Genomic DNA, 16087 nt, shown 5'->3' with positions numbered 1-16087 from the left:
CATCCTTCTCCCTCCCTCCCCACTATCGCCATGCTGCCATTCCCTCCATTTTGCTGCCGTTTACTGGTATCCAGCCGGCCAGGCAAGGAGCCTCACCGGGCTGAGAACTCATTAAGCAAACCCAAAACAAAAAGAGCAGTTCCTTGAGCCATACGATGAGCCTCAGCCTGCAGATGATCATGAGATGCACGGCAAGTCAAACGCTTCCCCATGTCTCCGAGAAGCTTTTATGCCCACTTTGTCAGAGAAAGACACTTAAAATTTAGCAGCGAGAAAGCTCTCACCTTAGAAAGCTTCTCCTTGCTCCAGTAAAATTTCAATTAAATTTAAAAGCGAACCATTGGACTTGTCACCACTCCAAAACATTTCCTTAGTCAACTAAAGATGAGGAGGAGCTTGTAAGACCCAACCAGCACTGATGCTATTGCAAAAGCTGGAACTATAATACAGAGACGTTAAAGAAAAAATAGTAACTACCAGACCATGAGCCCAAGTATACGGACGACCCACAACCTCCCCCCAACACCCTATGCCCAGACCTGCAGAGTTTTCTCTCATCCTCAGCAAGGTAAGACCTACAAAAGGACTGCCACCGTCCTGCCGTCTGCCTCCTTCCCGGAGCAGCGTTCCTGCACGTTACCGGAACGAGACGGTGCGAGGATGATCCAGCCGAAAACCAATCTGGGCAAAACGCGACTGGTGTTGAGCTGGCTCAGTGCCCCGCTCGCACAGGGGAGCGGCGCAGCAGCCCCCATTCAAGGCTGAGCCCCCAGCTCAACCCAACGGGGGACCGAACCCTTAAGGGCAGCCAGCAGGCTCCGGGAAGAGATCCTCACTGATAAACAGCAAACGAAGCAAGCAACACTCCTGATGCAGGATTTGAAGCCCACCAGTTACATGCGGTATGTTTTTCAATAAAGTTTTGTTTTGCAAGTAAAAGAAAAGTGAGAAAATGCGACCTGTCGTGCCTGACCCTTCCCGCCGGGATCGCCACTCCAGCCGAGGGGCGAGTCAGGTGGGGGAGCGCCGGCAGTTCATTTCAGAGGACCCAACATCAACTTAAAATTCTCCTGAGGGCTTAAGTAACAGATTTTAAACATCTGACGTGCACAAAACTGCATTTCTTTTTCAGTGGTCACCACTTACTTTTCACAAAGACAAGAGCCCATGGTCTATACTCGGGCACGTGCCTTTAGTCTTAATGGACAAAACAGTATAATGCAGTCCAAAAACGCTCTTTTCTCTACGTCCGAACTCCCAGTACAAGTTTCATTACCTGCCCGAGAGCTGGCTGAAGAGACAGGTAATAGAGAACTCCCTCACTACACCGCGGGGCAAGCGTAGGCCGTGTTCGCAGTAAATGACGCAACCCCTCACTGTAAATAAAACGGCTCTGTTTGCAGGAGCCAGAGAAAAACACCAAATATTTTTTCTTTTATTGAGAAAACATTACATACCAGAAGCAACAGTAGACTATTCATGCTTTAAATGTTTCAAAACCTTCTTTCAAAATAGACAACAGAAGGATCTATGAAAACTATTTTGCGACATTCACCTCTGATACAAAAAGGTTGTGCTTCCTGAAAATAAAAATAGGTTTTACTGAACAGATGTAACTCAGCTATTTTGCTCGCCTTACGACACTGGGAAGCACAACAGAATTAGCTACTGAATGAAACAGTGAACAGATAGTTCCATCGCGATCTTCAAAGATGAAGACGCTAAAAAAGTTTTCAGCCGATCTCAAATTATGAGAATGTTCTGCATTTTGAGTCACTAGTCTGTGTTTGGAAATACCAGGACGACAAATTTACGTTTACAGAATGCAGACTCTTCTGCGCATCATGTAACGATACATACCTCCGTTCGCTATCCTCATGCTCAGCCATGAACCAGCACGTCCAAGATCATTGGTACAGGCCTTGTAAGGGTAATTTTCCCAAAGCTGGAGATGACCTGAATCTAAATCACCACGGGACTTGCAGTTATCTTCCTTTTTCTAAAATCCACTCTCTGCCAAACAGCGCTGAAATAAGCCAGTTTCAGCTACATTGTTTTACTTCAAGTTCACCACGGGAAGTTTTGAAGAAAATCACAAGTTTGCATCATAACCACGCCAGCCCTATTAGTTACCACAGGGGAAAAAAAGATAAACCTCTCCCCTTACCACGATCGCGCCGGCTCCTTTCAAAGCCCCACCAGCAGCTGGGCCTGCTGCCTTAGCACGGCCGCAGGTCAGAACTTCTCTAGGCTTTGAGAGGGGTTTCTTCAAGCTACAGGGACACGGCTAATGGACTTTCTTGAGCAGCAGATCAGGAAGACATTACATGGCAAAGCGTGCCTACAAAAATAATTTCAGCACTTAACTAAATAAGAAAGGGAGAACATGGCGACGGTTTCATCAGTACAAACAAGCTACTGTTTGTCTTATTTTCAGAGTCGATTCAGAGACAGAAGACAAAGAAGCTTGTCTGTAAGTATATCGTCCGTTGTTCTGGGCTTTTAGGGAGACAGCTCCCAGGCCCCGTCCTTGCCCCGGCTGTACCTGCAGCAGTGACTGGCACAAGCCCCTCAGCGGTACCCCGAGCTGAGAACTGGCAGATGGAGGTCTGGTCTCCTCCTCACCTTCTGTTCTCTGTGGCTGTTCAGCAACAGGAGTTGAAGACCACCAACTCACAAACACACCTAGACTAGTTACCACGGCTGAGCAGTGATCAGTCACTGCCCAAAAACAGTGCAGAAGGGCATCTTAGAAAAGACACTGTTTTGTGGCTTGAAATTCAATGTACAACCCTGATACATACAGGATTTTTAAAACCTGAATATGGTTTTTATATGGAAAATATATATTAACTCCCCCCCTCCCAGAACGGCTGCTCAGCATTCAAAGTATTTGGGAGACGGGGATTTTTTCCACAGACATGGCATGCAAAGGAGGTTGTTGAATATGTATTTATCTACCCTCAGAGCTGGAGCTCAGTCCTGTCAGCTCCTCCTGGGCGCTTAAGTGAAGCGGAGAAGCGGACAGCTGTCAGGCAGGATGGACTATTTCAAGGCTGCTTTGAATGCTGTAGGAACTGTGTGAATAAGAGGTCCCATTGATCAGGCAGGCTTTGCAGCACAACATCCCTTTGGCTAACAAAGTGAATTTTCAACTGTCTTTACAACCGAGGCAATCTGATCGCATATCTCACATGATCACATCAACATCTGTGCGTACGATCCTAATGAACTTTGACTAGATTTACATATAAAACATTTCTGTAAACCTTATATTAAAAAAAAAAAAAAAAATCCTCCTTTTATTGCCCTAACATGTTGCAGGAAGGAAAACGGCACTCAAACGTCAGCATATAAACAGATGCAAATACAAATCTTAGCTATAGATACCACACCCCATGATCTCATAGGTTCGCGCTCTTGTTCTTTTGTCCATCGTTCTCCCGGTGACTTATCGCGTGAATGCAGCCGCTGGCCCTGCCCTGAGCCGCTTCTCTAAGAGGCTGGGCGAAGGAAGCGCGTGTACAGGGGAGAAGATGGGCGCCGTGGACGAGTTCCTCTTGTTGAGCTACGCCAGGAAACACAGCAGCAGCAGCTAGCACAGCAATTTGTGTACTTTGCTTCAATTTAACGTTCGGCGCTCAGCACCTAACGCGGTCCACAGGCAGTCTGGCACCTCTCAGCAAGAGCTTGGAAACAGAGGAGGTTTAAGTGTCTGCAAGCATGAATTTAGACTCCGCACCTAAGCACCGAAACACTGCTCTACTGTCGTTGTGCAGTAGTCGGAAATAAAACAGCATGACAGCTAAAGACACTGCTCATTGGTAATAAAACTACTGCTGTTCATTAAGCAGGCAAGCCTTCCCGTGAAATATCTGCACGCAGTGACAGCCTCACGCAGGCCAAGGTTTTAGACAACACACACAACAGCTCTACACTAAGACTGAAAAAGATCTTGGGATAGGATAAGGTATTTTAAGTTATGGAAGCAACAACCACCGGAAAATCTGTGAAAATCTGAGCTATGGATATACTTATGCGTGTTGTGACCATCTTACTCTTGCTCCGAAATGCCTCTTTTTGTCCAATTATACATTTAAACAGCCACATAAAATTGGTCAGGAACAATGAGAAGCAAGAGAGCGGCAGGCACTCGGATGCTAAAGCTGCTTAAGAACAACGGCTGGGACATGAACTGAGCTGGAATCCTTCACGCTTACTGGTGCTAAACTTGGCACAGCGCTTACCTCAAAGACCTCAGAAAAGAGATTTAACTGAGACCAGATAGGAGCTGACTGAAAACTGACTCAGCACCAGGAGTGTGCTGAACGCCACAGACGCTTCCACCCGTCCCGCAAATGGGGGCCAAGGCAACAGAGGTAAAGCTTAGGAGAGACCCACAGGACTTGTGTGTTTTGTCTGCACTGATCTTTAGCTTGGAAAAAGTAACGGCTGGCCCGAGTTAACTGCGAGCTCAGAATCCGGCATGCAGCTTGAACAATTATAACAATAGCGTAAGGGTGCAGCATCAGTAGAAACAGAGATGTATTCTTCCAAACCAGTTACAAAAACCAATTTGGAAGACCGTATACAATTCCCAGGATGCTGCTTTTCACGTATGTCTGTATCTAGATATTGCAGGCAGTATTCCATAAGCAGAGATGCGGAAGTGATCAAAGAACATTTGCTGCTCATTGCCCGCTAAGACGCTGTTAAATTTCTTTTAACAACTGGTCACCTTATTCCCTGCACTGAATATGCAGAAAGCAACTTCTATTTCATGAAAGAAAGGTTAATCTGCTGATTAATCTTCTTTGGGTTTGTTTTCATTAAAGCAGTAAAAGCTCTAATCTCAATAATAAGATATTCCACTGAGTCACCTTAAATCTGTATTACTCCCTAACGATGCGTCATCGCTTCTCTTTCAGCTTTTCCCCATCTTTATTTTGAACTGCTATTCCAGAGGATGCCAGGCCTCCATCCGCTCCCTGCACTCGCTCCTTATAACCGGGAATAAAATGGCATTTGTTCACCCCAAAGCCTTGCAGAAGTTTTCCCAGCTCCAGACAGGCCACTGTGTTCCAACTTGTTCCATTTCACCCCCACGTGTAAAACTACAAACGCCCAGCTCAGCACGTGTGTGCTACAGCTATTGTGTAACTGACAGAACAACAACCAAGACTATCTCAGGAAATACCCCAATTCCTGCGTCTCCATGACAATGAATACTATATCCTGAGTCACTTTAAAAAAATGTAAAAAAAAATAGGAAGAAACCCTTTAATAGCAAGGGGGAAAAATAGCATTATATTTAAGAAACCAGACTGGTAGAAAACAATGATTTTCGTGCTTACAGCAAGGATGCTTTGCGGTCTGTAAGCACTCCCTTAGTTTTTACGATATACTTTGATTTTTAAGAGACCACGTTTCTTTCCTCTTTTTGTTCCCTACTGCACTTCTTTAAAAAGAGGAGAAATTCAATGACACTTTATGAGCTTAAATTACAGTTGAAATGGACCACACACGTACGACTCATCTCATTCTTATTTTCCAAGAGTTTCCCTTTCGGCTACAAGTTCTCATGGTAATTTTCAACAACAAATAATGATCTGTATTGAAATCTTGAACATAATTTTACAAAAAGCACTTCAGTCAGAAAAGTTTAGTTCACATAATTTAGAAAGTTAGGTTATTTTAAGAAAAAGAGGCAGAATCGTTGCCAAAGAAACACAGCCACTACTTAGAGGCTTTAGAAAGAGTTTTGTATTTTGTTTTAAATCACACAGACACGGCAGCCACCAGGTATGACAGTGAGTGACACTAAACCGATTAGAAATTAAATTCCACGACCAGCATCAAAGGAGCTCAAAGACTTATGCCTGGTTTTGTCACTTTCTACGGGTTCAGGCATTTAAACAAGTTAACGCAAAGGCCATCTGAGGTAGCTTATCCACAAGGTAAAAGCGCATATGGTAACTTGTTCATACAGCTACACACACCTTACAGAAATGCTTTCTTAAATATTTACCTCTTTGTATTGTAGGCTGTATCTTGTGGTGTTTCCTCAAGCAAGGTTACGTAGCCCAGCGCACACGTGAGGATGAACAAGACTGTTAAGGTATGAGCTCTCCTAAAATTTAGAAGAGAGAAAATCGACATCAGAAGGCAGAAAAACTTGTATCGTCACCTGTCACTGAAGCCCCAGCGAGTCTGATACATAGCAGTTAATAATACTAAAGAAGTTTTATGTATTGTACAGCACAGAAAATGGCTTTTACAATGGCACTAAATTTAGTTATCGGTCCATTGCGCACTAGCGTGCGCCAGAAGCATACACAGGGACCTGCTCGTTTCCCCCCCAGAGCTTTGAGTTCAGGAAGATTTGGACAAGCACTTGCCAAGTAAACAGCGGCAACTTGAAAAAAGAAATTAGCACCAACTGTGCTAATACTTAGATGTAAAAATCTCCAGATTTCCCTCCTGGTTTGTCGGGTATAGACTTGATAGCGCTGCCGCAGCTCTGTTTCAAAGCCTGTTAACAAAACCTGCAGCAGACTGAACAGCCTCTCAAGACTAAACAGAAGGGAACTCCCTCCCGACACGGGAATTACGCATTACCAGAAAAACTAGTCATTTGAAAAAAAATCTCTGAATGAGAACAGCTGCAATTGTAAGAATTATAATACTGCCTCTAGATGCCTTATTTCCAGTAATCCTTACAGTTTCATTTCATCTTAGATCTGAAGAGCAGGTACAGACCGACGGCTAGAGGTTTGCGCCCGCAGAACTCTACGCAGCCATCTCCTCACGAGGGGTTTCTGCTGGAACCACCGTGTCAGCAAAGCTCCCCAGTAGAGCTTGGCGGTCGCTCCTCTCCGCTGTTAAAGCACGCGACCTCGGTGGGGTAACACACTGGTACAGGCAGAACACTGCCGCGGTACACGGAGTCACAAGTTCTCGCTTCCCCATCCACGACAGTCCATTGGCTCACACCGATTTTGGTAAAGCACTTGCGCGTCAAAGAAAAGAGAGCCGAGTACACACAGCCAGACCCGGGGGCTAGAAGGGAACTTAGAAGGGAACTTGCAGCTGGTTGAGATGCACACGCGTACACCCACTGATTACGACGTATATAATACCCCTGCATTGCACTGTCTGCATTTTTTTAATTTCAAGTTGAAAATTCCTTTCCTAATGAGAAGCCAGTTATTGTTTTCACTGGGAAACGTATCTGACCTCAGCTCAGAAGCATGGAAAGTCTGACCGTTTAAGATCAAATCATAAAGACGCAAGATTTGTTTTAGAGGACTACACAACATCTCTTAATACAAACGATTAGAATAACACAGTCATATAGCATCAAGCTTAGAGCATAGAAAAACTGAATGAAAATGACTGTATGCAACAAGTGTTTGTACATACTGGCTGTTTTTACATTATGTTGTAATATAAACTAGCATTACATTTCCATTTTATGCCAAAAGACCAAAGTTTGTACATATTCAAGTTGCACAGTGCATAATAAACCAGAGGTCACCATGGATTTTTAAGAAGTCCATGGACATACCTTTAAACATCAAACCCAGTCATCTACCTAAAATTGCTCTGAAAGTTAAAAGGTAAGCATTATTTTGAACTACAATTTCATCCTAATCCAAAACACAGCCACTTCTCATGGCATCCTTTTAATCCCACTGGAAAACACATGCAATACCTCATAAGCAGATGCAATCCTCTTCTGCCACTGCCAAAAAGGTGTTTGGCATTTAACACTTGCGGTCCCGAGCACACAGACTAACCAGCTCCAGGGGACCCAAGGACCCACGAGTATTTTCAAAATCAGCAAGGAATCAACATGCAAAAAAAAAAAAAAAAAAACCCAACAAAAAAAAACCACCCAAAAAACCAACCCCACGCCAAGGCTTTCAGGGCAAGCTCCCTGCTCAAGCGACGCACCTCCCTCTGCCTCGCCTCCCCGGCTGCCGAACAGCAGGTGATTCAGACATCCCACACTCAACATTCAGCCAACGCTCACCTGACTCGGGGCCTATTTTGTAATCTGCAGTAGTTTAAAAAATGAAATACAGTCCTCTCAAAGGAGGCAGCACAGCAGGGGCCAGAATTAAATACTCTAATTCACGTAAATCAGACCACGGTCTGGCTCCCCGCATTTATCTATGTATATAATTAATACAAAACCAACCTATATTTTGATCATAGGAAGAGGTTGTTAAGTGCAAAGCTATGCATTGTATTTTCTGCCTTGTTTTATTGTTTACGTTTTTGAAACTAATATGTAAAAGGCTACTAAAATAATCCTAGAAATGCCATCTTCCATCTTACCATTTCACCATCTGAACACCTCCAGGAAGTCAATTACTATTTCAATGCGCTGAGTGTCATGTAAATTGCCAAAAAAATATATCAGCTATTAGCATGTCCTCATTTAGATACAAACATCTAGAAACTCCTCTACTAGGACAATGCCGGTGTAGTTTCATTCACCCAGGCAGTCTGTAGCAAAGAAAACAGTCGGTGTTTGAGAGCTCCACGCGCAAACCTGCTTTCCATTTATTCTGGGTGCTGTAACCATCAATGTGAAATTCGCCAAGCTCCCCTGTTTACGGGCAGAGAAGAGGCTACGTATCTCATCATTCCCCTTGGAGCTCAGTTTTCACTTCCAACTGAAGCCAGATTCTCCTGTAGCAAGTTTGCAAGACGGTTAGTCGTGAAAACGTATTTTCAGTCTAGCATGAAACCCAGGAACCGGGATGAAAGACTTTCTGGATTGGTTTGTCTCCTGGAAAGAGCAGGTTGGCAGCTTTAACCAGAAAATTGCAAGTAGTGACAAAGCGATGGCAGCTGCCAGAGGCAGCAGAGCATCACGCAAACCCACCTCTCAGTGCAAAGAAAAAACAAGCAAGAAAACATAGATACACACCGTATCCTTCCACAGCTCGGGAGTTAAAAAAAATAAAACAGAAATCCACAGGCATATGGAACAAGACAAAATGTGCAGCATTTACAGTAGCCAGAAAAATGAACAGCACACAGAAGTACTTGTGTGAGTGAAGTCAGCCTGGGTGAATCAAACTGCACAGCGAGGGATTCTTTTAGTCTCCACATACCCTTTAAAATACTACAGCAAGAGGGAGACAACACAGCTAAGCAGATGCCCAGCAAGGTAAGCATCACAGGCATTACGCAGAAAGGCTTATGTTCTCCCAGGCGGGCGTCTCGGAGAGCGCCGCGAGCCAAGCGGAGCAGAGCCGGCACCTTCCCCTTGGAACGACACACGGCTTTGGCGATGCACCAGCAGCAAGGGGGGTACGGACTCCAGCCGGCTCTAGGAGGTTTTATTTCAAAAACTCCGAGACGGCAGTGCCTAAGAGTATATGCACACAAAAATATGTAAGGCCAGGAAGGTCGAAGACAATCCACAGCAAATCCCAAACTACTAAAAAGCGGGAACATTAAGTAGCCCATTCGTCTGCACTAGCATTTTTCTGACTTTCTGTATCTTACATCTAGCTCTTTCCCCATTTAAACACTGGGGCATTTAAGTGAAATAATTCAAGTTTTGCTTTTATAAAAGTACTTGCCCTGCTAACTTAGTTAAACACCCAGCGAGAGCAATTTGGGCACTCCAGCCGGCAGCGCAGTCCCCACACCGCTCCGCACTGCGGCTCCCAGAGCGAAGGCTTTTCCAGTGACTGAGATTAACTTCGGGTCCAACTTCTCCGTTTCTTCTGTCACATTTAGAAACGGCAGGTTTTTCAAGGAAATTACTATCACAGCCTTTATTTTCCAAATCAAGTACATACAAAAATGACCTAAGGAAGGGTGTAAGTATCTGGTTTTGGGGGAGCCCGGGAGGGGTCAGCCTGCCGGAGAGACGGGGCAGCGGTACCCGGGAAGAGCAGGAGGTGACGACCTCGTTCCATCTCCAGCACAACCGAAAAATCAGCTTAATGGCTGCGACCACACCCTTATTATCCACTGCCGCGCACCAGTGTTCTTGTTTGTCATAAATGATGCAACAACTACAGTAAAAACGGTAATAATCATTGAGGACAACCTGCAAAGGACTTATTTATTAATCTTTGAGGATTTATTTATTAATCTTTACGTCAATTCTCCAAGCGAAACAAAATTCCAAAGAACAGCCAGTATGGTTTGCCGTTTTGCTTTAAAAAGTTACATTAATAGCTACTGCTAGAGAAAGAATCTGTCAACAAAACCAACTCGTCCCATCTTAGCCTATCATCAACTTTTTCACAAAGAAATAATCTTTTTCTTGATTCCGAATAATGCTAAAATCATAAAAGCATTTCTAAAAGAGATTTTAAAAGCATGTCAAAGCTCTCTGCCCTCCGCGTACCAACTGATCACCTGAGACATGCTGGGAATTCTAAGAAAATATGACAAATATGACAAAACAGCAGTACAGTTGTTGTGAAGAGTAAGGTACAGGACAGTTATTGTGAAGAATAAGGTACAGGAAAATACAACAATTAATAACAATTTAAAACTGACCAATATTTTTACATTCAAAATCAAAATCATAATGAACAGGGAAACTCCTGTACCCCTGTTTGGATATCGAGAGGTTTTTGAAACCTTCAGCAAAAAATCCAACCTTGGTCATAATCTCGGTAATACATCCAAAATTAGAGACGTGAAACCGAGACATTCCCGTTGCACAGGGCCAACGCAAGCGGCCGGGCCTCAGCATTTCAGAAATAAGAGGTTGACCGCCAGTTTGTGACATGAGATGTCTCTCACCCACCTAGATCACAAAAAAGTAATCCGCGGCAACCAACCAGAGGTACGTGCTTTGTACGGGACCCTGCCTGAAAACTCCAAGCACCCACATCTGTAACGCAACGCAAACGTGGCTGTTGGTTTGAAGCCATAGGTTGCGGTTTAAAATCTGTTTAAACTCCGAGAGATAATAAAAAAAGTACCTATTCTTAGATCAGTAACAAGTCTTCAGCACATCTATAAAGGTACACAACGCTGATTAAGTTTCTGTACATACTTGTGACACTCCAAAATAGCAACGTTGGTCTTCCTTGCCATAAGTTGGTGCCTCTCATAAAAGGATCACTCAGTAAGAGAAGTACAAAGGCAAATACTCAGCAGAGAAAGCAGCACAATGGATTAAAAAGCAAAGCATGCTTCAGCAAATTACTCGTTTTCCTTTGAATGAACAGAGAGAAAAGACAGTCTCTGTCCATCAGTTCTACAGAGGTCACAAGTTAATCAAAGTTCCCAGAATTATCTTTTTTAAATATTAAACATTTTAATATGTTTAAACCTATTGAAATCTTTGTTTCAAGTTTTAGTTTTAAACAGCTCCACTGGGTGTGACTGCAATACAGACACACACCGTACGCAGGTCTTTTTAAAAAAGGCCAATAAACGGGAACAGGGGAAGGTGCCCTTATGCCAGGTCTAACCAGCGCTAGTTTTTCGGGCTGTTGCTTTGTTTTGTGAACTGCTGTACGAGTCCTGTGACAGCGCTCTGACGAGCCCGAGCTCCGCCACCAATGTGGTCTACTGAGCACTCCACATCAGTAGCCTGATGCGAGATTTCTCCGCTCAAGTTCAGCGATATGCTTAAACTCGGCCAATTCTGACCAGGTAGAGAATCGGACGCGTGGATCAGCAAGCACAGAACCTCACCAGGGCCCGCTTTAAGCGGCCAAGCTTTCATAGGATGAAATAGTAAAAATCCAGCAAATGTTAAGTTTCCAACAAGCTTTCCAACAAGCTTGAGGAACGTTGCAAGTGCTGCAGCCAGCCCTCACCAGAGGGTACACAAAAAATTTCCTGCCAATTTGCAGATCTTCTGTCTCCCTAATCTCTCTTTCAGATAAATCCTCACCTCTTCCTCCAGACAGCCTCTTAGAAAATCCACGCTGCTGTGAGGTTAGTTTTGTCGAGATAAGAACCACGTGCAAGGAGCGACTAAGTCATACGTTGTTTTGAGTACCAGCCCTGTATTTCCAAAACTGGCTGGTGTGCACACACGTATCCCCATTTCAGAAGAGCTGTCCCTGTGCCGGCTGTCGGGAAAGACTTAGAACAAAACGAGAGAAACACCCAGGCAGAGGCACCTACAGGCTACCTTTCCCTGAGCTGCAATTTCTATGCTTTTTGCACCAAACAGGTTGAATTAATCCCTACGAAAGCTGTATTAGCCCATAGAGTCTTCTACCCACCATTCCCCTCTTTTTTTTCTTCTTTTCTTTTTTTTTTTTAAACTTCTTGAGCTCCACAGCTATCTGCTGCACACTGTGACCTTAGTAACTAGCATCCTAGCCACATGATGGCAACATAGAACTATTTAGCTTGAGAGGGAAAAAAAAAAAAAAAAAAAATCAATACCCAACAGAGGACATTAAAGCTAATTAAATTCAAATTAAAGTAGGGCTTAGTAAAGCAATTAACCCATGGAATCACAATGTAACGTGGCAGCAAAGATGTACATGGCACCTCGCAACATCTTCAAATCAAGATTGGATGCGTTCCTGGGAGATAAGCTTTGGTTAAATACAAGCTATGGAACATATACCGTATTGGTGGTAACGCTGAAATTTTAGGAGAAAATCATACACAATTTCTAACTACGTGATCCCAAACTGGTAATCCAAGACTGAGCTGGGCTGGCATGAAGAGACTCAACACCACAGCACCTTCTGCTACCTGTCACTGGCTGCTAGGACGGGGAGGCAGCTTCTCTCCTTTCTTCAAAAAAGTTGCTGCACACCTCTATACTTATTATTTATTTTAGTTAGTGAGATAAATCAATCTGCTATTTCCCTGAGCTTTTTTTGCTCCCCCACAGAAAGACACCCATTTCCTCTTTTTCCTGCTTCAAGTATGTTTAGGCATCTGTCGCGGTTACTGCTCACTGATAACAAACCCCAGCTTCTGCTGGGTTCACCTTTTCCCGTACAGAACACGGTCCCAGAAGCACAAACCTGTAAGACACATCAGCACTCACTCTGCTGCAGGTTACAGAAACGAAGCCACAGAGATGTAGAAAGCTCTATGTGGGCATATTAAAAAAAACCAAAACAACAAACCCACAAACACACACCAAACAAAACCTGTGGTTTTTCCATGCTAGCTCAGGAAAAATATCAGGCCTACAGTGCTTCACACTGTACAAAAACTAAAAGTCAATATCTCAGCCACAAAGAGGTCCTTTGTTCGTATTCAGAAAGCTCATTCTGTAAGCAGACGGGCAAGAAACAATCAAAGGTACTGGAAACAACAGTGAACATGCTCGCCTAGAACAGCGGCTCGCCAGGCAGGGCTGACATTTCCAGCTCTCTGCTAGCAGTAATAGATGTTTTGAAATTAGTTCAGGGATAAAAGATACAGAGACTGTCAACCCGTTCCATAAAGCTGCTTCCCATTCCCGTTCCTTGACATTTCCCAATGACAAAGAGAGCTGTCAAGGTACTGACTGAGCAGGTTCCCACAACGTAACTAAAATATAGTATTTTCCAGCTTCAAGTTAAGACTGAATAAGAATAGAAGTATTATACAGCATGTGACTTGTTTTTTCAATGTTTTAAAAAGATTTTAAAAGAGCAGGCAGACAGCTAGAAAGTACCGCCTTTCCCAAGGATCGCATTTACAGCGGTAAAATCTCCTTTGCAAACGGAACTACTTTAGTTCTAGAATGATTTCTGACTGTGTCTACAAGTCCCAAATTCTTAGTTTTCCAAACCGAGCAGGCCATGTGGGTAACCGTGTCCGCTAGCTTCCGAACTTCAAGGAGAAAAGGTATTTGCCATAGTTTTCCACACTGGCAAAGACAGAGGGCACCTACTCTCTTAAATTTCCATTTTCTGTGACCACCTCCATAACAGGCAGCGCAAGAAGAGTACCAAGGGTCACAGGAAGAAAATTGTTCCTCTGTATAATCTTTAGTCTCAGCCACTGTAAGAACCGAGTTGTCCCTAAAGGGCACGCTGCTAACACACTCAACGCTGTCATGCACGGGTCAAAAGTAACAGTAGGGAAAACCTTGAAACTTTTACAAGCATTTAAACTCCTGACTGCCAGTGCAAGCAACACACACTACTACGGAAAATGAAATAAAATAAATATGTAAGTTAAGGAACAGTTTGACTGCCCTCCTGGATGGGACTAGCCGACAAAGGGGAAGCTCCTTAAAGAACAGTGGCACCTTCAGACTTTCCAAAGAACAGTTGATGTGGACAAATTAACGGCGATTACAGCCTTTGTTTCAGGATGACAATCCTGTACCAGTGGCAGACAGCATGCTGGCCCTTCACCCCCACCCCAGGAAAAAGGTACAACAAGGTGAGATTATACAATAAAACCAGCAATAGGTGTTTATAAGGCATCACAAAACACCTGGCGAGAGCCACCATAAGCAGACAGTAAGAAAATGACAGCTTTACCCATTTTCCATTTATAAGACGGCACTACTCCGCAGACCTCGGCAGGATCCAGTTATTCAATCGCTCGCTCAGCCTACATGTGGCAACGCTAGCGCGCTCTCCAAGAAAGCTCCTCTTGCCCTCAAGACGACGATGTCCTTCAGCTACACTTGCCTGTGTCAGGCTTCTGCAGAGACCACCCTGCGATCCAGCAGCATCTAAGCGTTTCTTTGCTGTTTGTACTGGCAGAAATATCACCTAGAATCAGCAGCTTCATCGAGATCAACACCCTCCGCTCCACTGCTGCCCAGACAGGCAGGGTGAGAGCCAAGTGCCCTCCCCCTCCTACTCCTTAATGTCAAACTCGAGCCAAATCATATCGCCCTCAGCTCATATTCCCAACAAGGGACTTCAGTGTCAGCTTGGTTTCCTTAATCAACAAAGATGTGCATTTAACACACGCAGAAAAGCCAGGGATGTACACACGCGTGATGAAGTGGAATTCTGGAACAACTCCAGCAGAGACAGGATTTAGAAGCGCTTTTCTAGGTACAAACCCACCTCTTCCTGCAAGGATTGAATTTAACAAAAAAAAAAACCAAACAACACAACGATGTGCCCCACTGGCCTAACACAGACAATCATGGCTTTCTGCACCAATTTTCCGTACCGAGCATGCCACAAACCACATGAAATTACGGTTTAATGGTGAACTTCGCAGTTAACAGTTGGACTCGACGATCTCGAAGGTCTTTTCCAACCTAAAAGACTCTATGAATCTACTCTACGAAGCACCCGAGCAGCAGAACGCAGCGGGCGTAACAGCTCTGGCTTTCTACCAGGGCTGCAAGAAAGAAGGAGGGCGGAACGGCCTCTTCCAGGACCGCGGGAGGGGAAGACGCGGGAGTTCGCGTAAGCGATGCCGACACCCGGACACCCCGGAACCCCGCAGGGGCGCGTGCCCGGGCGGCGGGTCCCCGCGGCGGGCGAAGGGCCGCCCCGCGCTGCCGGCCAGAGGGGCTGCCCCAGGAGGCGCCGCCGCCTGCGCGCAGATCTCTCTTAACTTCCCAGGAAGCGACAGTCAGCGGCGCCGCAACCGCGGAGAGAACGCAGCCAGCCCACGGCTCCTCAGCGCGATGGGGCGGCAGCCGCGAGGCAGGGGCAAGGCGCCCCGGCTCTGCCTTTTTCCTCCATTTTCCCCGGCCCCACGGGCCCCGCGCTCGGCACCTCCCCTCAGCCGGCGGAGCCGCGCCGCCCCACCCCACCGGAGGAACCGACGGCGAGGGGCGAGCCGGCTGCGGAGGCCGGGCCGTGAGGGGAGGGGGAGCGGGGGGGCGGCTCTCACCAGAAGAAGGTGTTGGTGCCGTCGTCGTAGACCTCGGACTCGGTGCTGCGGCGCAGGCCGGGGCCGTCCCTCTCGGCGCCGGGCGGCGAGGGCCGCTCTGCCGCCGCGGCAGAAGGAGGGGCGCCGCCGTTGGGCTGCGGGGGCGGCTGCTCCTCCAGGGCGGCCTTGCCCAGCGCCCCGCCGGGGCCCCGCCGCTCGCCGCGCCTCATGGCGGCACCGGGGGCGGGGGCGGGGGGGGGGCGGGAGAGGGGGGCCGAGGAGGGCGGGGCGGGGCACGCCCCCGACGCGACCCCACGTACGCGCAGGCGCAGAGCGC

At 45.9% G+C, this 16087-nt stretch overlaps 1 protein-coding gene across 2 annotated transcripts in view; it reads right to left on the bottom strand.

Annotated features, from left to right (window-relative positions):
* Positions 1–15980, bottom strand: part of PTDSS2 (phosphatidylserine synthase 2) — a gene marked incomplete at its 5' end in the record, with an annotated part of 42043 nt that extends 26063 nt beyond the window's left edge. Inside the window, 2 exons of one of the 2 annotated variants that reach the window (XM_082484905.1) lie at positions 6029–6130; positions 15772–15980. In XM_082484905.1, coding sequence (XP_082341031.1) covers positions 6029–6130; positions 15772–15980 — 311 coding nt within the window. Of the gene's footprint in view, positions 1–6028; positions 6131–14447; positions 14514–15771 lie in introns of those variants that run through there. The other variant, XM_082484906.1, reaches the window with a different exon arrangement.
* Between the last annotated feature and the right edge of the window lie 107 nt (positions 15981–16087).

The sequence above is a fragment of the Vanellus vanellus genome (genome assembly GCF_965231255.1).
Source record: "Vanellus vanellus genome assembly, chromosome: 6".
Taxonomy (NCBI): Eukaryota; Metazoa; Chordata; class Aves; order Charadriiformes; family Charadriidae; genus Vanellus; species Vanellus vanellus.
Note: the sequence above shows the minus strand (reverse complement) of the source record. Positions and strands in the feature narration are given on the sequence as shown.